Below are 27,114 nucleotides of genomic sequence, written 5' to 3'. Positions count from 1 at the left end.
CTTTCTGTACACTTTTTTGGAAAAATTCTTCCTCCTAGTATAATCATAATAGTAGATAATCATGTTTTATAGAGGGGAAAAGCATGGCATCCCATCTTTAACTGCCCAAACTATTGAGGTTTTGAGTCCCTTCTTAAGACTCACTTTTTTAATTTGGCTTTTAATCACAGCTAAGCGTATGTTTTAATTTGCTCACAACCTCTTGTATGTTCACATTGTATTTTGTTGTACTGGTGTATTGTTTTTCTCTTGTTGTACGGCACTTTGGTCAATACTGTCATTTTTAAATGTGCTATATAAATAAAGTTTGATTTGATTTGATTTGACTTAAAGGTATATTCAGTGATTGTATTTCATTCAAATAAAAATATAATCGGTACATTTTCCATTCATTCTCCTCACTAGAAAGTGTGCTGACCATATAAGGACTTCCACCATGGCCCGTGTTACGAGCATAGGTAGGTTCAGTTTTCAGAGGTGGCCAGCCAGTCCTCGACCAATCAGGGTAGAGTATGGCCGTAGTTATGTTATGATGGTCAAAATAAAGGTTTTGAGAACCACAGTCGCTCTGAATTAAGAACGTCTGCTAAATGCCTAGATTGTAAACTACTGAACTCATAAAATCCCACAGTCTCGTAGTAAATCAGTATCATACGTATCCTGAAGCTGCATGGAGACGTAGGCCTACCGATATTCAGTGATTGGGTCTAATGACCAAAACGAGAACATTATAATGGTGTAAAAAATCTATAAAAAACTAAACATTTCCATGCAGTAAGGCCAGTAAGGGACAAGATGACCCCCGGCCACTTTCATTATCACTGAATACACCTTTAAATGAATAGAATCATTTCGATTTTCATGTCTATTCTGCACTTTTCCAAATAGCCATTCTGCAAAGAATAAAGGAGTTTACACATGTTGAGCTATATTGGATCCGAACTCATGTTGACACAGCAAAGTACTTTGATACAGTACTACACACAATCCAATGCATCATCACTTTAAACTGACAGCTGCTGTAGGGAACGGCTTAATGAAGAGCACAATTATGTGTGGAGCATAAACAGATGATAGAATGACTTATTTAGCTTATATAATAACTCCTGGGACATAATGAATCATAGAGGGGCTCGGCTCGTTTTGGGAGACATCTGTTACGCTTATAGTTAACAAGGCTTTAGTTTCAAATAAGGCTGAGAAGTGTTGTGTCTCTGTCAATCCAACACCCTCGTGGTCAGAAAACATATGTTTCACAGACTGTAAGCAAGACGATAGATTGAACCCCCCCCCATTCTGTTTCACTGTTACCCGGGTCTTTTAAGGATATCGTCTTTGCATGTCGGGTGGAAACCTCATGTGTCCAAATTCTAAAACAGCAAGAGCCTATCGACAAAGCTCGAAACGCATCGCTTCAAGCTTGTAGATCTGCTACTCTTGATGCTTTTGTGTGATGTTGCAGTATGATCAGGCGTTAATTTACCAAACAAAAAATACTAAAAACACAAAAAAACACAAAAAGTTAGAACAATATTACATGTACAGTATGTATAAAACCCATGACAAAGAGACCTCGTCCTAGACCTAGACAATTCGCCCCCTTGGCCCCCGAACAGTGGAATAAACTCCCTGTTGCACTTAAACAACAGACTCACTCCCTAGCTTCCACCGTGGCCTGAAGACTCACCTCTTCACCTAAGCCCATAGCCCTTACTGTAGCACTCGCCTACCCTCAATGACCATACATGAAAACTAGATAGCATTTGTAGTTTATATATAACGTTTTTTACCTGGTCTATGCAATTTTTTTTTCTAGATTGATATTTCTATGCAATTGATGTATTGATGTTGATGTAGCCTGCATGATTTCAGACTCAGTTGATGCTTGAGTCTGACACTGTGCTCCGACTTTTGTGCGAGCGTGATCGCGACGCACGTTGATCGCGACGCACGTTGATCGCGACGCACCGTGATCGCGAAGCACGGTCACGGCGTGTGGTTGTCTGTCTGTGCCAGTGACTGCTTCCACACAGAACTGCGACCAGATCATGTAGTCAACATTAACAGCTTGGTGAAATCAGCGTGCGCGTGTGTGTGTGTGTGTGTGTGTGTGTGTGTGTGTGTGTGTGTGTGCCTGCCTGCCTGCCTGCCTGGTGTGTGTGTGTGTGTGTGTGTGTGTGAACTTCGTTTGAATCGTTTCAACTGCTGTGCCGATTGGGTATTCGTTAGACCCACCCCCACCCCCTGCGCTCATTGGAAAGCCGCAATTTTGGGTTGCTAAACTGCCGATTCATTTACTCAGCTCCAGACTAACCTCGCGTCACCAGGCTTTCTGCTGGGAGAAAGCCTGGTCTTCGTTTACTTACAGGTCGTTTGATCCGGTCTAGACCGGATGGCATCTTTCGTCATTTTGTATTCAAAACGGACTACACTTTGGCAGCAAACGCCAAATCGGAAACAGTTTCAACCCAGTTAGCGCATGCGCAAGTAGTTAGCAAGTAGTTAGCGCATGCGCAAGTACTGTAGTTAGCAAGTAGTTAGCGCATGCGCAAGTAGGGGTTAAAACTGTTTCCGGTTTGGTGTTTCCTGCCAAAGTGTAGTCCCTTTTTACTACAGAATGACGTAGGACACCATGCGCTCCCGACCGGATCAAAAGCCCGAAATTGGAAGCCAGCCCAGGCTAGCTCCAGACCAGAGAAACAGTCCACTCTAAGAGTGGGCGGGGTCTATGGGCTGGAACCAGGCTAGTATTGATGTACTACCTTGCTTATTGTATTGATGTATTACCTACTTATCGTATTGATGTATTACCTTGCTTATTGTAAGTCGCTCTGGATTAAGAGCGTCTGCTAAATGCCTAAATAGTCAATTGTATGTACATTTTATCAGCTCCTTTACAGTACCTGTCAGCTATGGTACGTAAAGAAGGGAGGTGGACATAATGACTATAGACGCAGGAGGCTGATGTATGGTGGGAGCAAACAGCACACGTGTCAGCGTGCCTTTGTGCCGCCCTCGCCCGTTAACTGTATCGGGACGTGCTGATGGGCTCCTGGCACGTTTACAGTCTGGGGCCCATTTTTCACCGTACCAATTATGAGTGTGAACCTCATCGATCACATGAAAACCGTTCACTGGGACTTCACCGAGTCACTCTGGGAGAAGCTCCCTGGACAGAGGGCATGCATCATGAAGTATACTTTGTTTTGATCCGAGGTGGAACACAATGCGTGTGAGTGTGCGCGCGCGTGCGTGCACGTCTTTTCCGCAGAGATGCTTACAATAGCTATTATACCTACCTAACAGGAGAGACAGCCGCTGATACGAACGACCTACGGCCTGGTCGCGACCTAGGCCACGACCTGGAGGTCGTAGGTCCCGGTTCTGGAGGTCGTAGTTCGCGGTACATACTTGTTAGGTCGCGGCCGGTCTAGTTTCGCGACCCCCGGCCGTGGTTACCTCGGTCGTCCCCGGGCCGTTGTTGCGCGATCGGGCCGTTGTTCAGCGACCTGGGAAGTCCGCGGTCGTATTTAAAAGGTCTTTTTGCAGAATATTCTAGAGCAGCAGCGCTATTCAACCTTTTGAAGCTTGTGATTGGCTGAACCGGAGGTAGGAAGCGCTCCATTGTAGTCACTTGGACCGCGCGAGGTGCACCAAAACCTATCCTTAACCCTAACCCCAACTCTAACTCTAACCCTAACCTTAACCCTAACCCCAACTCTAACCCTAACCCTAACCCTAACCCTAACCCTAACCCTAAGCCTAACCTGCCGACACTGAGTAGCTAACCTGCCGACGCTGTTGAAAACGAGCGCTCCTTCCCTTAGCAAGCGTAGAGTTTCTAAACTCGCGTCCCTTCCCTTAGCAAGCGTAGAGTTTCGATCGCGGCGCTCCTTCCCTTAGCAAGCGTAGAGTTTCTAAACTCGCGTCCCTTCCCTTAGCAAGCGTAGAGTTTCGATCGCGGACTTCCCAGGTCGCTGAATTACGACCGAGATCGCGCAAAACCTCCAGAACCGGGACCTACGACCTCCAAGTCGTGGCCTAAGTCGCGACCAGGCCGTAGGTCGTTTGTATCAGCGGCTCTTGCTCCCTAACAGTGGTGGAAAAAGTACTCACATATTTTACTTAATTAAAAGTATCGATATAGAAATACTCTGTTACAAGTAAACGTCCGGAATTCAAAATGTACTTGAGTACAAGTGAAAGTGTTGGCGTCAAAATGTACTTAAAGTACCAAAAGTAAAAGTACAAAATGTTTGAAAATAGCCGATCTACAAGCTCACAACGCGTCGCGATGCGACGCATTGTGAGCTTGTAGATCGTCTATTTTCAAATACCCAAGGTATAAAATAGGGCTAAAGTGGATTAATGTATGTTTTATGATATAATCATTCATATCTGCAAAGTAACTAGTAACTAGAATTTTAAAATAATTGTAGTGGAGTAAAAGTACAGTATTTGGATCCAAGATGTAGTGGAGTAGAAGTAGAAGTATTGTAAATTGGAAATATTCAAGTAAAGTACAAATACCTCAAAATTGTACTTAAGTACATGTAGGCTACTTAGTTACTTTACACCACTGCTACCTAATTCTCATCCTTGTCTGAGGCATGGCATGCGTCAGTGCATATAAGTGAGTGTGCGCGCGCGTGCGTGCGTGGTGCGTGCGTGCGTGCGTGTGTGTGTGGCTGCGCGCACATGATTTAAGTGTTCAATCAGCAGTAATCAAAGCGCTCCTGAGTGGGTGTGCCATGCTCCATTTCTGTCACCGCTGTTGATGACGGATATTAATTTCACATAGGTGTGTGTGTATGTGTATGCGTGCGTGCAGGAGTGCGTGAGTGCAGGCGTGCATACTGTATACTTGCCATCCTTCTGTATTCCACACGTTGTGCAGTGCATATGCAGATATGAAGCCTTATTCACAGTGATGTAAAGTACATTAACTTAAAGGACAACTTTAGTTTTTTTACAACAAGGGTTCATATTTTAGATTGTAATTAAAGAATATAAAAGATGAGTGTTAAAATGATTTCATTTACTTCTTTCTATTGTTTTAGAGATTCTTATTTCAGTGGTAGGGGGCATGCGTACAGGTGGCTAAATATGTCATTTTACACAGTATAAGCCCATTCCCAAGATACAACGCAACCTTTCACGGTTAGATGTGACTTATGGGGGCTAGAAGTGTTACTGTAAATAGCAATAAAGAAACTGCTGGCTTATTGTGTCTAAAAATACATATTTAGCCACTTTTACGCATGCCCCGCATTTTAACACGGTAAACGCGATAAAACAATAGAACGAAGCAAATGAAAACATTTTAACACTCACTTTTTCTTTTCTCTAATTACAATCTAAAATATGAACCCTTGTTGTAAAAAAACAAAGTTGTCCTTTAAGTACTGAGGTATGTGTACTTTACTTGAGTATTTCCAATTTCCAATACTTTTACGCCACTACAGCTCGGATCCAAATATTGTACTTTTACTCTACTAAATGTATTTGAAAACTTTAGTTATTAGTTACTTTGTGCATTTTTATTATTACTAGGCCTACGAAACATACAGTGACCCAGAAGGAGCTAGTGCATTCTCCGGCAGCGGCAGCATTGCCGCGGCATAGGAATCATTGCGGCGGCTGTTGTCGGCAGTTCCGTCGACGCCGCGGCTGCTGCCGCTGCCCGGAGAATGCACTCACTCTCGCTCCAGTAACCACTTCTTCAACCCTATACATTTTGTCCATTTGAAAATGGTCGATATACCAGCTCACAATGGGTCGCGATGCGATATCAATACTTTTGGACTTTCACTCAAGTCAATTCTGATTTCTGGACATCTACATTGCGGTATTGATACTTTTACACAAGTAAAACATGCAAGTACTTTTTCCACCACTGCTTATTCATATAGTAGGCACGTGAGTGTTGCACGTCTACTTTAGCTATTGAAAAATAGCAGATATACCAGCCCACAGCGCGGCACCACTGTGGGCTTGTAGATCTGCTATTTTTGAAAAGTCGTGAAATTGTGTGCAAATCTTTGAATATATGTCTTTTTTAAGCGAACATTTGTAACTCAAATTTTGCTTCTGGAGGGGTCCCTGGAACTAAATATTTTGAGATGGGAAACAGGTTTTTCAAAAAACCTTGGAAGGATTTGAAATATTCAAAAACTTGCACAAATGTTCACGATTTTTCAAAAACAGCAGATCTATAAGCTCGCAGCGCTATATCTGCTATATTTTTCAATATAAAGCACAAAATAACGCGTAATAATGCCTACCAAGTCTAAATGGGTTAAACCCCGTCCCCCTATGAAGAACAATCATGGAGGGGGCCCGCTGTGAATCTTTGGACCCAGGGCCCAGAATGTGGTGTGACACCCCTGCTCACAACGGAGCCTAAATTTGACTCTGAGGAAATGTCAGCAGTGTCTCTGTGAAATATCTCTCACACTGTGGCAGGGACATGCTGGGCCCCTGATTCAGCCCGGGAAAAAAGAGTTGGAGAGGCCCTCATTGCACGCTATAGAGAGAAATCTCTCTCTATAGCGCTGCTGCTACTCAAAGATTTGCCATTTCAGATCATGACAAGTGACAAGCCAGTGGGCCAATTACATGAGTTATATTTCGTCGTTGTCGGGTGGAAACCTTGTATGTCCAAAACCGTTTGTTTTGTATTTATCATTTTAAAAATGATTTAAACTAGTGAAAACAGCCGATCTACAAGCACACAACGCCTGCACCGCGAGGCGTTGTGTGCTTGTAGATCTGCTGTTTTCACTACTTTTTTGCAACGGCCTTGTATGATGAAGCATGAAGCAATTTACAAATTTGAAACTTGGAGATACAAGGTTTCTGCCCGACAGTGACGATTTACTTTGTTGGCCGCCCAGCCCCCAAAATGGAACAAAGCCGACATTTTTCTTTTTTTTCCCCTAATGGCCGGCCTGGACCGGGAATGAACCGGACGTTTGGGAGTTGTCCCACTTTTCCCAATGGCCAGCACGTCCCTGGAAATATCTCTCACACTGCAGTGTTCAACTCAAACGGTGTTCACTCCCTGCGCTGTGTGGTGGCACGTGCATGTGGTCTGCTTGTGTCATAAAGCCTTGGGCCTTTCAGGAACAAATGTATCGCAGAATGAATACATTTAACATTTGTTCTTATGGCAGCGCTGCTTGCAGAAACAAACTAAATGCCCTTTCAGGATTAAGCTGAATTACAGGCAGTGGCATTTATTTTTTTCTTCAATGCTACATTATTTATAGCAGCTAATTATCTTTTTTCTCTCTTTTTTGTCCCCTTTCTTCTTTTTCTTTTTTGAAGAGCAACGCTTGGCTGCACATGAAAAGGCAGCGCCACTATTGGATATGATGAATAGAATGCTTCAGCTACTACATATGTGTGTGTGTGTGTGTGTGTGTGTGTGTGTGTGTGTGTGTGTGTGTGTGTGTGTGTGTGTGTTGTGTGTGTGTGTGTGTGTGTGTGTGTGTGTGTGTGTGTGTGTGTGTGTGTGTGTGTGTGTGTGTGTGTGTGTGTGTGTGTGTGTTAGTGTGTGTGTCGCGCATGTGCGAGTTTGTGCATGCGTTTTCCTGTGTGCATGCGTTTTCCTGTTTTATATTTTGAAGGCCCAAATCATTCCAAGGGACACTATAGCGACTTTAAGCTCAACGATTTTCAGGACGGCAACGCCAGGCGGAGTACGGCTGCTATGACGTAATCTCCGTAGCAGTCAAAATCGTTAAGCAAACAGCCGTCGCCGACGGGGTCCCACCCCTTTTACTGAACTCTTTGGTTCCCATGGTGACGCGTCTATGCTGCAGATGTTTTAGCCACAACGTGGAAAGGGAGCTTCTGGCGTTGTAGAGACGGCTGCGACGGCGGCAAGTTTATATATCGAGCGCTGATCATTTCCGGTTACCGACACCCGTCTGCCGTAGCCGTCCATTGCTTAAAGTCGCTATTGTTAGAGTCAGAGTTAATGATTCATTCCATACGTTTTATGTCTCAAATGACACAAGGTAATTGCAAGGATGCAATTACAGATACCAAATGTTCAAGATTTTTCAAAAATAGTAGTGTGTGCCCATGGCATGCATATCGTCACTGTCGGGCAGAAACCTTGTACCGTATCTCCAAGTTTCAAATTTGTACGTTTTTTCAGCAAGTCAAGCCCTGCTTCAGCATACAAGGCTGTCGCACAAAACTAGTGAAAATAGCCGATCTACAAGCACACAACGCCTCGCACCGCGAGGCGTTGTGTGCTTGTAGATCGGCTATTTTCACTAGTTTAGTTCATTTTTTAAATGATAAATACAAAACGAACGTTCTTGGATATACACGGTTTTCACCCGTCAACGACGATATGCTGGTACACTTCAGCTGGTCTGATCACGCTCCTCACCAAAGAGGAATCCATAAGCCAGATTTTATCTTTTCAATTATGCAGGAGGTTGGCATGAAAAATGGATGGCTGCTTCTTACGGAAGAGATTATGTCACATGTACTGCTGTAACCGCAGTCAGTCTGTCTCCCGTTGGGTGAACTGAAACCTAGAGCCCGGCCGACGCCAGGGGTTTGGGTCGGACGCAGATCCTGATATCGGACAGTCCATTATAGCTCAGTGGTTCTCAACCTGTGGGTCCCCACGTGATTTCGATACTGTATCTACAATCTCACAAGCTTCTGAGCCTTTACATCTGCTATTTTCACAATTTGTATCTGTGGAACCGAGTCAAACTATATGAATGTAATGCCTCAACTCCAACAATTCCAAGTGTTTGTCTGGGTGGTAGGGGGCGGTGGGGGGGGGGGGGGGGGGGGGTCCCCAGTGCAAATATGATTATTTTGGGGGTCGAGGCCTGAAAAGTTTGAGAACCACTGCTATAGCCCACTGATTGCCAATGTTTTGATCCATATTTTATAAAAGAAAAGAAAAAAGAAAAGAAAAAGTGCTAAATCAATTATTTTAGAAAAACTTAAAGTTACTTCAGCTTGTTAAATGTTAAACTTTTCACCGGCTGCATAATTGCAGATAACCAATGTTGAAATCCAAGCTGAAAAAAGCTCCTTTAGGCGAGACTGAAGCCTTGGCGATTGCAGAGTCAAGTCCACTTGAAAACTGGACGGCCTGAGCGTTCACATGTAGTACATGGTACAGTTGTACGACATGTTTCTAAGAAAACAATATTAATATCAGTATTATGCCGAAATTATTTTACCACTGCACTCTCTCAAGCCCAACCAATGAAACCCAGAAATGATGCCTGAAGTGATATAGTACCTTTGAATAATCTGTGTGCTGAGAGCTGACTTGAGTGAGATGGCCTGACACAGCAAAAAATGGGAAAACTTTTGTCACTCTTTGAAAAGTTTCCATTATGGATATGCTGGCACTTGTGGTAGCCTATATAGTTTGTACAAGTTCTTTTCTTGAGTCCTGTAAATTTGGTCCGTTTGGAGGTATGAGAATAATAATACATTCTGAAAAATCCATACATACATTATTTGTGTGCTACTGTACCAGATAATGCGTTTTTCGGGGTGCGCACGCACGCACGCACGCACGCACGCACGCACGCACGCACGCACGCACACACACACACACACACACACAGACACACACACACACACACACACACACACACACACACACACACGCCTCAGGACTTACTCTTACTGTTTTGTCAGTAATTCATTATTCACTATCTGGCATGGGAGATATCAGACTATCTTCTTTGCTCCATAAGGCCAGTTTCAATGGGCTGACGGAACTGTTTGAACGGAGGACATCAGTTCCACATCCCACCCAGCAGTATGGTGGAAAAGTATACTTGCATATTTCACTTAAGTAAAAGTATACTACAATATAGAAATACAAAATTAACTTGAGTAAAAGTATGAAAGTGTTGGCATCAAAATCAAAAGTTTTCATATAGCCACGGCAGTGACGTCAATACGTGCGCGTCACGCGTCTCTGACGCATTCACGTTGCCTAAAGACGCATTCACGTCAGTGTCCTTGGGTCCCATGGACGCATCGCCTCCATTGGAGTCCACGTTAAAATAATTTACCACGTCGCGAAAAAAATATATTTTAAAAAGTCCAGACGCCACCATTGTTCATGGGTGAAGGCATGCTACTTAATGCTATGTTAACACAAATGAAATCCGCGTAGAAAGTCTTAAAACAGACGATAGAACTAACGACAGTGTGTTTTGAACGCCATTGTGTGTATGTGGATGGTCACAGAATTCAATGGATGCCTGAGTTTTAGCGTAGCACCGGGCCGCTCTCTGACCATAGTGGCACAGCGTGTTAGGTGATACACCAAAAAGGGTTCCCCCACAGAACGTGTATGGCGCAGAAACATGACATGCTCACTGCTCACACAGCGACCCGCCTCCTCTCCCTCTGTCGTCTTCATTCAATAACAACTGGATACACGCGCTATTGTTTATAGATGTGGTGGACATTGGACAACGTGTTAGAAGCCACACAGGTCTTCATTGCGTCTTTACAGCAATAGCGACGATTAACGTTGTGGTGAACGTGGTCAAATAACCTTTATTGGCTCAACTACAACACGGAGGAAGCAAGCTAGCCTAGCATGTATGCTATCTGAGACAGTATGTATGTAGCCTAGACTGCCTAACTGTTTTGATTGATTATAGTGTTTTCGTGGCGGCGCCGTCCATTTGGTGGCGGCCGCCTGTGCCTTGCCCTCCCGCATCCATAGAGGGGCGGCACGTCCCTCTATGATCAACCGTTCAAAACAAAAGTAGCCGATCTACAAGCAATCCTAATCGACTGTTTTTGACCCAGTCCACTGGTTCAATGTACAGCAGAGCAAACACAAGCACGGCATTTCCCCCATTCCATAGAAGCAGTAACAGTACAAACAGGAGACATCATGATCTCACTTAGAAGATCCATATATTATCGATGTATATAAAATAACAGGTGGCTGTTGATTATGAAGACTCGGTAAAAGCTTCTATCTACGCCCCCAAGTGGTCAACATCCGATATTACCGGTTAGGTATAAAAAAAATCAAACCATCACATGACTATTTGGAAGTATTCAAATTGTAAGATTTGGAATTGTGGTTCATTTCTTTCAGACACATTTCTACGTAACATGAACATAACCATATAATAACCAATTCAAGTTAAATGCTGCACTTTGTCAAAAATGACATGACGCGTTGAATTTTTGTGGGACCCATAAAATATCTCTGGGACTCATCCGAAAGACCCGTCTTGGGTCCCGGGACTCATTACATTAAAAACCTATTAACATCACTGAGCCACGGTATAAAGTCGGGCTAAAGTGGTTTATGTATGTTTTATAATATTATCATTTATATCTGCAAAGTAACTAACTAAAGTTTTCAAATAAATGTAGTGGAGCACGATATTTGGATCCGCAATGTAGTGGAGTAGATGTAAAAGTATTGTAAATTGTAAATATTCAAGTAAAGTACAAATACCTCAAAATTGCATTCAAGTACAGTACTTAAGTAAATGTTCTTGGTTACCACATCCCACCATGCCACCTTTGTAAGACTTCTCTGTCTGTTGGACAAACAGAACTTTTACTTAAAGGGAGGATTATAATTCAAAAAACAGCAAAAATAGCAGATCGAGTTTGTAGATCTGCTATTTTGCGCACACGTAAACCCACACCCACACCCACACCTGCATGTTTTAGGCCAGGGGTCTTCAAGGTTTTCAGGCCAAGGACCCCTTAGTTGAGAGAGAGATGTAGCAGGGACCCCCACTACCTTTTTAGAGATTCCATTTTTTCATCGTTTCATCGTTTGACGGCACAATCATCAGTGTATTTTGGATTCATGTCAATTTGTGTTTTCAGATATTTAACCACTTGAACCGTCGATACTTAATAAACTTGACCTTTCACTCTGTACATAGTCTGCTCTTTTTCCCCTCTACACCAAAGCTCTTTGCCAAAAATAGCCGATCTACAAGCTCACAACGCCTCGCAGCGCGAGGCGTTGTGAGCTTGTAGATCGGCTATTTTTGGCTAAGGTTCTCAGAATATGGACGCTAGGGTTCAAGTGGTTAATATAAAGAAGGAGAAAAAAAGTTTCTATCATTCATCGATTCGGAGGACCCCCTGTAGTAACTCTGTGGACCCCCTAGGGGGTCCCATACCCCCTGTTGAAGACCCCTGGTTTAGGCTGACTTTGCCAAACACAAACTACATCACCTCTGCTATGCCTGTGGTTTGCCTCATTAAGACAGCTTCTTGGCAGTAATTCCGGGTTGACCTGAGGGCTGATTAGGAGCTTCTACTGCTCAGCAGGGATAACAGCCGAGAACAGGGAGTCCGCTCTGCACGCACTTCCCTCAAACATGACCTTTTTGGGTTTATCTATTAATTGATTTAACCCCGCCACACTTTTAATTAGCGCTCTCGTGGAGAGCACAGCACTGCACCACACTGTGTGTATACCGGGCCAGGCAAACATTCTGCTAATTGCATTGTGATTGCACCTCCGCAGAGTGAAAGCCTCCATGGAAACTATACGACTGTAGTACGTTTACTTACAGTGTGCTGCATGTATGAACGTGAAAACATAGGCTACAGTGTGTGTGTGAGTGTGCGCGTGTGTGTGTGTACTCTGAGAGAGGACAAATGGTTCCATTTTGTCCCCTTTCAGAGTTAAATGAGGATTTTACAGCGCGGACTGGGGGCCCAGAGAATGAATAAAAGGTATCAAATGGGGGTCCATGGCCGAAACCTGAGGTCCTTGAAATTCAAAAGGTTGACCGCCGGTGGTTTATTTTTATTGCATGCTTATTATACACGTAACGGGGACAGACTCCCACATTATTACCGGCTGATACCGACATTAAGCCACTCCAGACCAACTTGTTTCTGGCCAAGTCTAATTTGAGACCCCAGTCCCTGATGCATGAAGCTCTAATCTAAACAAGTACAAAAGCAATAACATTACTGTGATGAAACAGTCACTGAAGCAGTGACGTTAACGTTTCAAAATGTGTTCATCAGTTGTTCGGCAGCTTTATTTGGTTTGATTTCATGAAACATTTTGAGATCAGTTTGTCTAACGGTTCTCTCGTCTCTCCTCCGCAGGAGGCCCGTCGCGCTGGTCCTCCCCTCCCTGCGACTGCTGCTGTAAGAACCACAAGGCGGACGGCGAGGGCGAGAGCGGCACCTCCTTCAACGACCTCTCCACCTCCAGCTCCGAGAGCCACTCGGAGGCCAGCTCCCCGCAGGGCACCGTCATCTGTGGGCCCGTCAGCCGCCAGGTGAGCACTGTTCATTTTTTAAGATTTGTTTTTGGTCTTTTATGCCTTTATTGATAGGACAGTAGACTGACAGGAAATGGGGGGAAAGATGGGGAGTGACACGCGGCAAAGGTCGTCCGGATCGGGAATCGAACCACTGCCATGCATCCATCCTTTTGTGGCAATGCCTAATTGGTATGCGCCCGCACCAGTAGGCCATCAGGCGCCCCAAGCAGTGTTCATTTTGTTGTCTATGACCAAGACTAAAAGACCTTTTGATATTTAGTCCTAAAACTAAGACTAAACTATTTCAGAAGACTAAGACTAAATGGTGTGTTAATCAAAAGACTAAGACTAAGATTACATCTTTGCTATCAAAATATATATAAAACTAATAATAATAACTCTAAGACTAAAAGACTAAAAACTAAGAGACTAAGATTTTGATATTTAGAGCCCTATTTTTGTCCATGCCTCACCCCTTATCCCTAAACTTTGTTGCCTTTTTTTAAACATTTTTAAATAGTTCACATAGCTGATCTACAAGCTCACAATGTGCCGATGTAGATTGGCTATTTGTAGTATTTAAAAAAATAAATTAAAGAAAATCGAAATAGTAAAAAGGCAAAGGCAAAGAAGTTTAGGGATAAGGGATAAGGCATGGGTGAAAATACTAGCTGTACGTCTTAAGACTAAGACTAAACAATTTCAGAAGACTAAGACCGAGGGCTCTATTTTGATTGTCTTAAGTACCAGCTCTTATGCCTTAACTTAAAGCCCTGTCCATACTGTCTCCGGCTGTCAGAAGGTCTGGTTCAACAACAAAATTACTTGCATCTTCTGAAAAGCATTACCCTGAATTAGTTCGGAAAACTGCACGTCGGTAACTTCAGAACTCTCCAACGAAAAGTTTGGTGGTCGGTGATAGTATGGACAGGCCTTTAGGTTAAAGGAGAATTTCTGTGAAAAACGAAATTCCAACCTTTAAAAGTTTGTTTTTGCAAGCTTCCAGGGTGATCCAGCAGTTGTTTGGTCCAAAGCAGCAATTTATTCCATTTTCGAGGACATGCAATCGAAAATGGAATAAATTGCTGCTTTGGACCAAACAAAAACATACTTTTAAAGGTTGGAAAGTGTTTTTTTCACAGAAATTCTCCTTTAAGGCATAGGAGCTGGTACTTAAGACAATCAAAATACAGCCTTAAGACTAAGTGGTGTGTCATTCAAAAGTCTAAAAACTAAATCAGAATTTTCTGTCACCACCAACGCTTGCAGGTCAGTGTGGGCGGCGGCGGCAGCCACCACCACCACCACCCGCACCACCCGCACCACCCGCAGACCCTGGACCGGCCGCTCAAGAAGGGCCCCGGCGGCGGCAGCGCCACGCCCATGCAGTCCCACCAAGGAGGAGGAAGAGGAGGGGGTGGCGGGGGCGGGGGAGGGGACCACCGGCGGAAGAGCGACCTGCTGCGCACGCTGACCGCCAGCTCGCGGGACACCAGCACCTGCAAGAAGCGGCCCGCCAAGGAGAAGCTGACCGCCGAGGAGGAGCTGGACAAGTGCATCCAGGACTTCCGCAAGATCAAGATCCCCGAGCGCTTCCCCGAGAGGAAGTACATGTGGCAGGCCGACCTGCTCCGGAAGTACCGCCTCTGAGGAGGACGGCGAGGAGGAGAAGGGCGGGTTCCACATATTTCACGACTACGGCGACGTATAACGCCGCTGCCTAATAGTAGCATTACCCCCCTTATTACCTTTGGACTTTCACACTTGAGCAGCTAACGTGAGTGTCAACAAAGTGACGTTCTTTCCTGCGTTTAGGTCTGTCCCATTGGTTAGTGAGTGGGAGTACAGCAGTGCTGAACCGTGAACCTGTATTGAACCCTTGAGCTCGTGACCCCACAGAACGCCTCTTTCCGGGTTATTCTTTTAACATGGGAGTGAATGGGGGTCAATGTGTCAGTCGTGAGATATGTGGCTGTGCCCGGAGGAGGAGCACCAACTTCCTTCACAGGTGTTACCAATAACACTAATGGCTTCTGTTCCATTCTGCCAAGGCTCTGTTCCATTCTTGGTCAAACAGAGTCAGGGTACGGATATTGTGCATGTTGGCTCAACAGGAAACACTCTGCTAGCCTATATGCCAGTGGGCCTCAAAGTGTGGTCCAGGCAAGGACCCTCATGGTTGCTTGGGGGTTCCAAATGTCCCCTTAAAAAAGGTGTGTAACTCAGAGTGTACATTTGTGTACACTCTCAGAGTTATGGGGGGGTCGTTGGAATATAAGGTTTGTGAACCACTGTGCTACACGAAATGGAACAGAGACTTTGTATATCATCGCTAGCCCTTTGAAGGAAGGGGGAAGAGACACAACTTCTTTCCAATATGGCTGCAGTGCATATAGCCTATTGCAGGAGGACACTGGGGAGGGTTCACCAAGGAGGCCAAGGATCTAGGATCAGTTTACATGCTCTTCGAACCCAGACTTTTACAGCCAGAAGGAGTTACTGCGTTCTAAGAAGAGAAGCAAAGTGGAACTGAACGTGGCGCAGAGTGGGAACCTGCACCTATGTTGAGGCCCATGGGTTAAAGGGGGCCCTATTATGCTTTTCCTTATCATCTGTCATATACATATAATAGGTAACAAAGTCAGGTGCTCATATGAAATGTGGCCAAAGTTTGAAATAATAATGAGGTGCATGAACGTTATCCCGGTGTGCAAGAAGCTCAAAATGCAGATGGCTCTGAATGCAGGATGATTTTTTTTTTTTTTTTTTTTTTTTAATCTGACGCTTTATTTATGGTCGTCTGCTCCGCGCACATTGCCCCTACATGGTTCTCAAACATCCAATGTGGAATTTGGCAATTCTGAAGAACGCTGCTTTTTTTTATGGACGTGTGCCATATAAGGAGACATGCAGGAGCTAATATAACATGGCTCATTTAAGCCTGGTTTCAGACAGGCTGGAATAGACAACACGTCCCTGCAAATGAGCATAATAGGCCTCCTTTAAAGACAGCACAGCCAGCGATGAGACTGTTCTCTATCGGTGTATGTGTGTATGTGTGTGTATGTAGCCTACCGTGTGTAGTACTGTACGTATGTGCTGTCGTTTTACTGGACGCTTTAAAGAAGAATTCACCACTGAGGACCAATGAAAGAGGCAGAAATACACCCACTCGTACGTGTCAACCAATCAGCCGACTGCTATCAGCGGGTATAGCTAACTCTTTAGTGGATTGCACACTGTGTCTTTTGCCATCATTTAAAAAAAACAAATCAAGACAACCACAAACATTTATTTATCTCATATAGTCTGAGAGTGTGTGTGTGTGTGTGTGTGTGTGTGTGTGTGTGTGTGTGTGTGTGTGTGTGTGTGTGTGTGTGTGTGTGTGTGTGTGTGTGTGTGTGCGTGTTTGTGCGTGTTTGTGCGCTAGGGCATTTCCCGAATAGTGATTTTTAGTAATCGAATTATTCGACCTCAAAGTATTCGAATAGTCGAATATTCGACAGGACTGGCCAAACTGTCAAATATTAAGTACAAGAGGTGAACATTGTGAAAATAGCCAATCTACATGTAGATCAGCTACTTTCACAATATTTATCTGCGGAACCGAGTCACATTAAATGTAATACCTACAGTTCCAACTGCTTGTCAGGGTGGGGGTCCCCCAAAATATGTTTATTTTGGGGGTCACTGCCTAAAAGGTTTTGAGAACCCCTGGTATAAAGCATTAAAAAATTCATCCACCAGGGGCACTGACAACTCATTCTTATGACTTCCTATCTAGCCAAGCTTTATAAACTATATATTTTTTAAAGAGAAAACAATAAAAAAAGCGAATATTCGACTTCGGTGAACAACGTCGAATAGTGACTTTGATATTCGAATATTTGAATATTTGGTGAATGCCCTAGTGTGCGCGTGTGTGTGCGTGCATGCGTCCCTGCAGACAGGTGCCCCATGGGTCACTGATAAATCGGCATCGGGACCTATTAATTATTCATGCCATCCAGACAGCGCTCTCTCTATAAATATACTGAGAGCTTTCTTCGCTGTCAGGGTGGCGTGAACAGCTGAGTCAATTCCCCCCCCCCCCAAAAAAAAATTTACCCAGAATGCCCTGGGGACCCCAGAGGAAAGAGGAGCCTGCATACGTACATTCCTCATCGCCGACGCAATTACTTTAACATCATCTCATATTACTGTTGACGACACAAAAGCTAAAAACTGCGTGGTGTTAAAGAGTTTCTTTCTCCGAAAACGGTGTCTAGATTATATGGTGTACAAAGGATTTATCCAGGAGTTTAATTTAATCATACACTTGCCATGAAGAGGTACAGAGTGATTGATGGAGGATAGGCTTATCAAATGTGAAATGTGCACTTTACTGTAAAAAATAATAATATATAATAATAAGATTCTCTCACATTTAAGGTTCACGTGAGAGAAAAGTATGTAAGAGTATGTGAATGACACTGCAGCCTGAGTCGATGTCCCACAAATGTTGGTCAAAATACGTGGAATGCGTGCACTTGGAAAAATTGTAGAACCTCCACACACACACACACACACACACACACACACACACACACACACACACACACACACACACACACACACACACACACACACACACACACACACTGCATAGGCCTACAGCAGTGGTTCCCAAACATTTTAGAGAAATTAGACGTTTGCCCGTGCCCCAAACTAGTGAAAATAGCCGATGTACATGCAAACTCACAACGCGTTGCTTTGTTTTCTAATTCATGGAAATTCTTAGACACACACCTGCAGTTGCCCCCAAGCACACACTGCTGCACGTGGTGATCACTGATCAATGATGAGGTCACGTCAGCCGCCCTTGGCATGACACGTTCAATAAACACACACAGGACATCTGGGCTTCGCCTCTGGTTACAAACCAACGATCCCTGTCCTTCCATTCTGCCGATCGATTGTAATTGATGATCGGGGGCTCCGATGATAGAGCTGACACGCGTCCCTCGCGTCCAGAGTTGTAGACGCTCATGAACTCTCTGGATTATTGGCTAAAACAGGGTGTTTTTTTCTCCCTTATTTGATTAAGTGTCATGATGATGACATGACTTTACTGTGTAAGCTGCATATTCCCAACACGGGCCGCACCTCTCTGTCTGTGAGATGAGTTTGGCAGGTCTGAAAGTGACAGGGTACCTGTGTTGTCTTGGGATCAAGACAAGGGAACATGCCATTACGTTCAATAATGGCTACTCAAACTGAATACCCCCAGGAAGCATGGTTTCAACGATAATGAAAGAATTATAGCCAATAAAGTGCAGCAGAATATACAGTAACTGTCCAAATGAAACTATTGTCCACACAAACAAAGTACCCAAGATAAATACTGTATGATATTGATTGATTGATTGATTGATTGATTGATTGAATACTTTATATTTTTAGGTAAAAAAAGAAAAATCCCAGAGGACTTTTGTTGACTGCGGTCCGACAAGGTCTACTTGTCTCCCCCTTAGATCCCTAAGACCAAATCCTTTTCACCAAAAAAATCTACAAGCTCACACTTGTGTTGGGTTTCAATGTGCTGTGACGCGTTGTGAGCTTTTAGATCTGCTAGAGTTCATGTGCTTATGGCAACTCTGTTCAGGAACTCTGTATGCGTGGTAGACTTGGGCGAAGATACCGGTAGATGAGATCAATGTGAAAGTACAGGGCATCGAGCAAACACATGGGACACACTCTTCTGTTCAGTGTACATAATAGGCTCCCTGAGACTTGTTTGATCGCTGGTCAGGTATATATATTTTTGTTCAGTTCTGTTCTGGCTGAGGCAGATGCTAAAACAGTACATGTATGGATGATCAGTTTTTGTTGTTGTTTGAAACCCAAGTTAGTCTACAATAGTACTTATTGTGAAGAGCGCAAACAGGGGCACTTGTGTGGGCAGTGCAATCTTCAACTTTGAGATTAGGTGTACACTATATAGTTGATAAACATTGATGATCTGCAGGATAAGGCAACCTCTAATTTGATGCTTGCTAGAAGAACACTAAGGTGGAGAACAAAGACATAATACTTTTTTTTTTTAAGCTGAAACTATTGCTTTGACTCAGTGGTTCTCAACCTTTTCAGGCGGAGACCCCCCCAAATTAATCATATTTGAACTGGGGACCCCCCCCCACCCTGCATCGCAAGGCGTTGTGAGCATGTAGTTCTGCTAATTTCACAATTCCTGCCTCTAATATTTGACAATATTAGATTGTCACTTTAAAAATGCGCAGATACCCTCTATAGACTTAAACGTTGTTGGTTTGTTTACTGTTGAGTGAGGAAACAATGTTGCATATTAAGTTAATAATTATCTGGGCACCCCCCAAAATAATTTGGGGACCCCCTGGGGGTCCCGAACCACAGGTTGAGAACCACTGCTCCAGGGAACAGTATGACAGTGAACAGGAACGGCCCCCTGGACAAACAATCACAGATGTTTACAAAGCACAAGTCATACAGTTGGCTGAAAAGCACATGCAATATGCATTATAGTCGGGGGACATCTTCAGAAATGGTGTCATATCCTGGAATAAATTCCTTACCAAAAGAAATGTTCACCAATGTGTTTGTAAAGGTGTCTAGTAACACATCTCACAAAGACTGAAATTCATTTTCCCTAGGAGAATCTGTGACAGCTGCTGAAAGTTGGGGTCCCATTAACTTAACTATACAGGATAAAACACACCAAAATAAATATGCTTAAAGTAGCATCTGAGGGGTCAAACCAGGGATTTTTCATCATTCTGAATCCATTACAAGCATTTATTTTGCACAAAAAACATTTCTTGGGCTAAAAAAAAGTCATCACTTTTCACAGTTTTGTGGGAGCCGCCTTCACCCCAAGGAATGTTTTTGTGCAAAACAAATGCTTGCAATGGATTCAGAATCATGAAAAACACCTGATTTGGTGTGTTTTATCCTGTATAGTTAAGTTAATGGGACCCCAACTTTCAGCAGCAGTCACAGATTTTCCTAGGGAAACTGAATTTCAGTCTTTGTGAGATGTGTTACTAAACACCTTTACAAACACATTGGTGAAGAAATTCTTTGGTAAGGAATTTATTCCAGGACTTTTTAAGATATCCCCCGACTATTATGAATTAGTGAATTATATATGCATACTGAAACATGTTTCATTCAACAGATTCCTCACGTGTGTGTTTATTACTATAGATCAAGCCAGAAAGATGTGGATGATTGAGAAGAGAAAAAAATAATGTTTTATTTGTTGCAAATTTTATTTTTCTAACTTCTAAATACTATTGATAACCTGGTAACACTATGCTCCCATAAAAAAAATGTATTCCCCTCTCCCGGTATAGATGATGCACAAATAATGTATTATTCAACATGCTTAATGGTGCACCTATGGTTTATTATAGTACACATAGTAATACTTCTATAGGTGCTATCTAGATACAGTAGACAGAACCAGTCTCTTTCAGTCAGTAGCATTTATGTGTTTGTTTGTTTCCATTGCTTAAATATTAAATTCCCATTTTTCAAGTCCATCTCACCAGTCATAGTTGAAATATCTTGGGCGACACTGCACAATATTGTAAATAAATAAACACAGACAAATGTTATTAACCCACACAATGTATTATATTATCTATTCATATAACACGATGCAAAACCTACGGAGGCATCAGGTGCTGCACAACAGGCCGATGATGATACAACTAGCTAAAATAATAATGATTGAACGTAATTAATGATATATATATATATATATAATGATACATAGGTACAGAGGATAAACATGGCATGTTAACAACACCATTGCACCATAGCAACACATTATGTTAGCAGGTCGATTGTCACTACTGTACGTATCTCTGCATTGAGCACAACGTGTGAGGAGGAGCTGTGGTTTTAATGAATCGTTAGGGCAGTGGTTCCCAACATTATCAGGCCACGAACCCCAAAATAGTCATATTCTAACTTACAAACACCAAGAGTTGAGGGATTACATTTTGTGTAACACTGTTCTATTGTGAAAATAGCCGATCTACATGCTCACAACGCCTCCCATTGTGAGGCGTTGTGAGCTTGTAGATCGGCCTCTAATCATGTAGATCTGCCTCTAATATTTGACAATTTGGCCAATGTTTAATTTGTCATTTTAGAGGTATTATAAAGTCCTCAAATTGTCCCTTTAGAAAGTGCAGATACAATATACACTTAAACTTTATGTTGGTTTGTTTACTGTTGAGTGAGAAAACAATGTTGCACATTAAGTTAATCATCTAGGGACTCCCCAAAATAATTTAGAGACCCCCCCCTGGGGGTCCCGACCCACAGGTTGAGAACCACTGGTGTACTTGTTTGCAAGAGCAGCTTGCAGTAGACACAGAGATACATAACATAACAGCATTTTCTGATTCCTTGAATAAACGGGAAGGATAGTTCAAAAGTCAATTTTAAGAGTATTTCTCACGTAGCGTCAGAAAAGGAAAGGGCCAGTGCAATCAGGTTTCTATCTAGCTACAGGCGATGTGTTCGACAACCGGTTCAAATGCAATCTGTGTTATCAAATATAAAGTGCAACATGGAGACCATAAATCATTGCGATGCACATTTCTCCAGTTCCAAATGGGCAGGGTTTGGGTCAATTTCAGTAGAGCCAGTCAATCCCACCAAACACCCTGAAATGAATTTCAGGTGGAATTGTAAGTCAAATCATATAGTGGAATATCAAGACCCATGGTGGCCTTCTATACTAGACTATTTTTGCACAAGTGTACAAAGTCAACGGTTAAACACACAAACAACAAAGTATTTGAAGCAAAGATAGCTGTAAATATATCGAGCATCACATGTACAGCACAGACCAATATTACTAAGCATACAGCAGTTAGAAAGGTATTGTTTTTTTCTTTTCTAAGCATTAGCAGACATAGATACGGTTGACAAGTGGAACATTGTATGCCCTATTTTATACCTGGTCGTATGACAACGTCCCAGCAAGAATAGCCGATCTACACGTTGTGAGCTTGTAGATCAGCTATTTTCAGAAACGATTCTGGCTATGATTATGACCAAACTCTGTAGATCTCATTTGAGTCAAAGCAGACAGCTGCAGTTACCTTTTCACAGGAAGGTGTTCGGGGCATGCAGTCATAGCATGTTACTTTTTCCGGGGCAGTTATTATGGCACCCAGCAAAATGAGCACAAATGCAGGGCCATAGCCATGGTATATAGGTCAGGGGTCTTCAACAGGGGGTCCGGGACCCCTAGGGGGTCCTCAGAGTTAGTACAGGGGGGCCGCCAAATCCTTGTGTGATAGGATCATTATTTTAAATTAACAACGTCAACCCTCGCATCGGTATACCCTTGAGGAGAACTTTAGCCAAAAATAGCAGATCTACAAGCTCTCAACGCCTCGCGCTGCGAGGCGTTGAGGAAGCTTGAGGAAGCTTGTAGATCAGCTATTTTTGGCAAATAGGTTTAGTGTAGAGGTAAAAAAGAGTAGATCAAGTACAGAGTGACTGGTCAAGTTCACTAAGTATCGACGATTGAAGATTTTAAGTGGTTAAGTGTCAAACAAGTCTATGAATCTTTCTATGAAATCGATGAGAATCTCCATCACACATTTATACAATATGTAGAGGGGGTCCCTGCTTCATCCCTCTCTCTGCTAAGGGGTCCTTGGCCTGAAAACATTGAAGACCCCTGATATAGGTGATAATGTAGATGTCACGTTAACCAATGTCGCAGCCATATTGGCAGGGGCAATTTGTCATAAGTCCACTGCGAGACATAATTATGTTTGAGTCGTAAACGTTTAAGTACTATGGAGACTCAAACGTTTTTCTTTTTTATAGCCATTGCTGTTAAATAAGACGAGATGTATGGGTACTGTATAAAAACAAAATATATAACTGCACATCTGACGTTTGCAACGAACCAAACCGCTTGCTTGGTTGAGAATTCGGTGAGTAATAGATGCTAATTGTGGAGTGAACTCTAGGGCTGTCACAATTATTACATTACATTTCACTAGTACAGACCACGCCTTCAAACCAAACACTGTTAAACATTCTTTATTTAGAAAAGAAGGAGATAGAACCTGTCAGGAAGAGAATTGGTTATGCATGGACTGAATGGCGGGGGGTAGAGAATGAGGATGTTGCTGGGTAGCGAATGGGAAGGGAAGGATAGGGAGTGGGGGATGAAGGTGAGGTTTAGTGGGCCATGATGTGAGGACGAGGAAGATGAGGAAGGGGGAGTGAGGATGGGGGTGATGATATGGGGCACGGATGACGAGAGTGAAGGGGGGAGGTGAGGATGTAGGGAGTGAGGACGGGGAGTGAGAATGAAGGGGCGATGAAGAGGATGTGAGCTGAAGGGAGTGAGGGAAGGGAGGTGATGATGTTGGCGAGGGAGGGAAGTGCGGATGGGGCGCGAATGAGCGAGGGGCGTGTGGCCGAAGGCCTGTAGGGCATAGCCCTGATGGGGGAGGGGTGTGGCCGAAGGCCTGTAGGGCGGAGCCCTGATGGGGAGGAGAGTGGCCGAAGGCCTGTAGGGCGTGGCCCTGATGGGGAGGAGAGTGGCCGAAGGCCTGTAGGGCGGAGCCCTGATGGGGGATGATAGGGGTGGGGACGCGGCCGGAGGCCGGTGGGCTGCAGCCCGATGGATGCATGACCATAGGTTCCAGGGGGGTGAAGACCCTGGGTGTTTGGCTTGGGATCTGAGAGCGATGGCGTTCATATCGGCAGTCGTCCGTGGACTGGCCATCACTCCGAGACCCCCATCTGGAACCTGAAATTGGGAAAAAAGGTTAGTACTGTAAGATGGGAGGGAGGGTGGGATGCAAAGTACTAAGCACGAGAGACAGGAAAGACTGGCAGGTTTAAATACACCTCCTTATTGGCAATGGGTGGAGCATGAATCAGTTACCATGGCAGCCGTGCCACTGTGGCTGGCAAGGGTGGAGCTATGATCAGTTACCATGGCATATAATTTGAGGGAGGAGTCGACTCCGTTACTGTGGTGATAGATAAGTTTGTGTCACCTGGGTAGAAGGGAATAGGGATGAGTAGAAGAGAGAATATAATAACATCTCATTTATTTGAAGGCGTAGTCTTCCTCCTGAACATAAGTTGTACCAACTCCATTACATACTTCTAATCGCAATTATTTTACATAATCGCGATTATTTTTCATAATCGTCATAATCGTGCTATTTCCACTACTTTTTTTAAGTATAAAGGTTGTCAAATATGTCAGCAATTTCTTTGTATATTTAGGTTATGTGTCATATCTGCCATGTGCAACTTCAAAGCCTAAAAGCCAAACAGAAATGTAATTGTCAACGACAAAAACACAATGAAATAGTTAATCGCAATTATTTGAGTGACAATTAATCGTCATGTAAAATGTCATAATCGTGACAGCCCTTGAGACCTCCTGCGTTAATAGACATGCATATAATGCAGTACAGGAGGCATGGGTTACCCTTGCCATAATGGCGGCGAAATTGGCACATCACTCCATTGTAAGGCAGTGCAGTGGCCAATGTGTGTACAGTATGTGTCTATGAAAGCCCTTCAATCACACAACATATTTTTATGAAATCTGGGGCCTGCAAAGATGGTTCACGGGAGAAGGATATACAGCCACGCTAGACCCAGCACTTACAGTTCTGTCTACTACAAAAATGGATGTCTGTTTTTTCCTTTTTTTTGTTTTTTTTTGTTCTGGTGTATGATGTTTTGATGCAAGAAGAAGAAGAAAAATAAGAAAAAAATAACTAGGTTCAGAAACATTGTGAGCATGTTGGTATACAAAACCTTATTACAGATTTAAACTAGTCTGTTCTTGTGAAAAGATTATGTACAAAAGAAGATATTTACCATAAAAAAGAAAAGAAAAACTAAAAAAAGAGAGAGAAAAAGATAAGCACAAATGTGTCGATAGTGTCTGCTGTTCTGCCACGCGATGTGTGAGTGTGATGTTAAAAGCTACGGTGGAATCAACTACAGTACATGCTTAAACTCCTGGTTGTGCTGAGTAGGGATGGGACCAAAAGCGATATTATCGTTTATCGTGATAAAAAACACTCACGATAATCGCATCGTGGAGATTTAATTCATTGTGATATCGTCCTCCCGTCATGCACTGGGATCAATTCATCTTTTATTTGCCGAGCTGCATATCCGGTACCACTTAAACCCTCTATAATTGGTAAAAGGTACGTATAATCTACGTACTTGATAAAGTATTTTTTTCACTTTCTATCAAATGTTTTTGACCAAAAATTGCCGATCTACAAGCTAGATCTTCAATTTTTTGGCAAATGTTCCGCCCCAGGATAATGTATTTTGATCGTCGCGATAATATCGTAAATCGCGATTTCTTTTGTCACAATAATCGTGATATGAAATGTTCATATCGTCCCATCCCTAGTGCTGAGTGATTATTTTACCAAGACGGAGCACATGGAACTAAGGGCTTCTCCGCATAGGGGGAAAGACAATAAAACACTACTTAATGAAAACACAAGTTGAAACGTGACAGAATAGGCTACTGTACCTATTAGTAAAGGATGGGTGTAAGCCAGATTTTCTTCATTTTGACAACCTGAGGCACAAGGTGGGCTCATAACCTTGGTGGTCCTCTCCTCCCCTAAAGCACATTAGGCCTGTACGTTTTCAGACATGGGAGTGATTCACGTGCTGAAGCTTCAACGGCTTTTTTACTGTGCCGTTTAGCCGTCCGATAATTAAACGCAAGCTACAACACGAGCTGCAATGTTGCCAAAATGAGAATATTGAAAATGTGTTGCGTTATGAACAATAAATAGGTACCAAACAGTAACACAGTCTTTCAATTGCTATGGAAACACGGTAGGGCCGATTGAATTGAGGATGAAAAAATAAAAAAGTTTCCAGAAACATTCATGCTTCGTCCAAAAACAGCAGTCTAGGTCAGGCAGTCACAGTGCACCCCGTATGCGCGCTTTGAAAAGGAAACGACAGTAAAATGGCACGTCAATGAGGCATTGCCTTGTGTTCCAGGTATGTTACTGAGTCTATTTAGAGTACCACCTTATCTGAGCGTCTTTAGATACAAAGCATCTAGTTCTTTTGAATCTGTATGAGTGCAACCAATAAACAAGACCTTCTGTACAATGACCCATCACGTGTGGTGTGTTGACTCTTTAATGATGCATTGTGAAGTCTGTTATTATCGCCCCACTCTGTGGTTCTCAACTTTTTCAGGTCCGCGACCCCCCCAAAGTACAGTAATCTAAACTGGGGACCGCCCCAGCCTGACAAGCACTTGGGATTGTTGGAGTTAAGGCATTCGATTTTTGGTTCCACAGATACATATTGTGAAAATAGCAGATCTACAAGCGTACAATGCCTCGCAAAAGCGAGTCGTGGTGGGCTTATAGATGGTCTATTTTCAAATTGTTTGCCTCTTTCTTATATTATTAGATTTTTTTAATAGTATAGTTTAATGATTATTTTCGATGCATGCAGGTCTTCTTTAGTTATTAAAACTGTCTTAACATTCCTTAAATTGTCACTTCCCTGTCGTCTGGGGACAGGGAAAATAAATAAAAACAAATTAATTAAAATAAATATGCAGGGAGCCCAAGGGGGTCCCGAGTCCTGACCCACAGGTTGAGAACCACTAAATCAGCTCAAGGAAACCATTTTTCTAGTCAACTCGGTGCAAAGCCAAAACGTACAAACAAAGCAGCGCAGACTACATAAACAACAGTATAGCGGGGAGCAGCTCGATTCATCACTTTGATAAGTTCATTTC

General features: G+C 43.2%; 1 protein-coding gene across 7 annotated transcripts in view; it reads left to right on the top strand.

Annotated features, from left to right (window-relative positions):
- The window catches only part of kctd16b (potassium channel tetramerization domain containing 16b), a gene marked incomplete at both ends in the record, with an annotated part of 267,642 nt that extends 252,706 nt beyond the window's left edge, over positions 1–14,936 (top strand). The window contains 2 exons of one of the 7 annotated variants that reach the window (XM_080749803.1): positions 13,126–13,301; positions 14,619–14,936. In XM_080749803.1, coding sequence (XP_080605929.1) covers positions 13,126–13,301; positions 14,619–14,936 — 494 coding nt within the window. Of the gene's footprint in view, positions 1–13,125; positions 13,302–14,555 lie in introns of all 7 variants that reach the window. The other 6 variants (XM_080749802.1, XM_080749801.1, XM_080749800.1 and 3 more) reach the window with 6 other exon arrangements.
- Positions 14,937–27,114: the final 12,178 nt, after the last annotated feature.

This window comes from Nannobrachium achirus (assembly GCF_963921795.1).
Source record: "Nannobrachium achirus genome assembly, chromosome: 19".
Taxonomy (NCBI): domain Eukaryota; kingdom Metazoa; phylum Chordata; class Actinopteri; order Myctophiformes; family Myctophidae; genus Nannobrachium; species Nannobrachium achirus.
The sequence above is the reverse complement of the archived record's forward strand: the minus strand, read 5'-3'. Positions and strand labels throughout refer to the sequence as shown.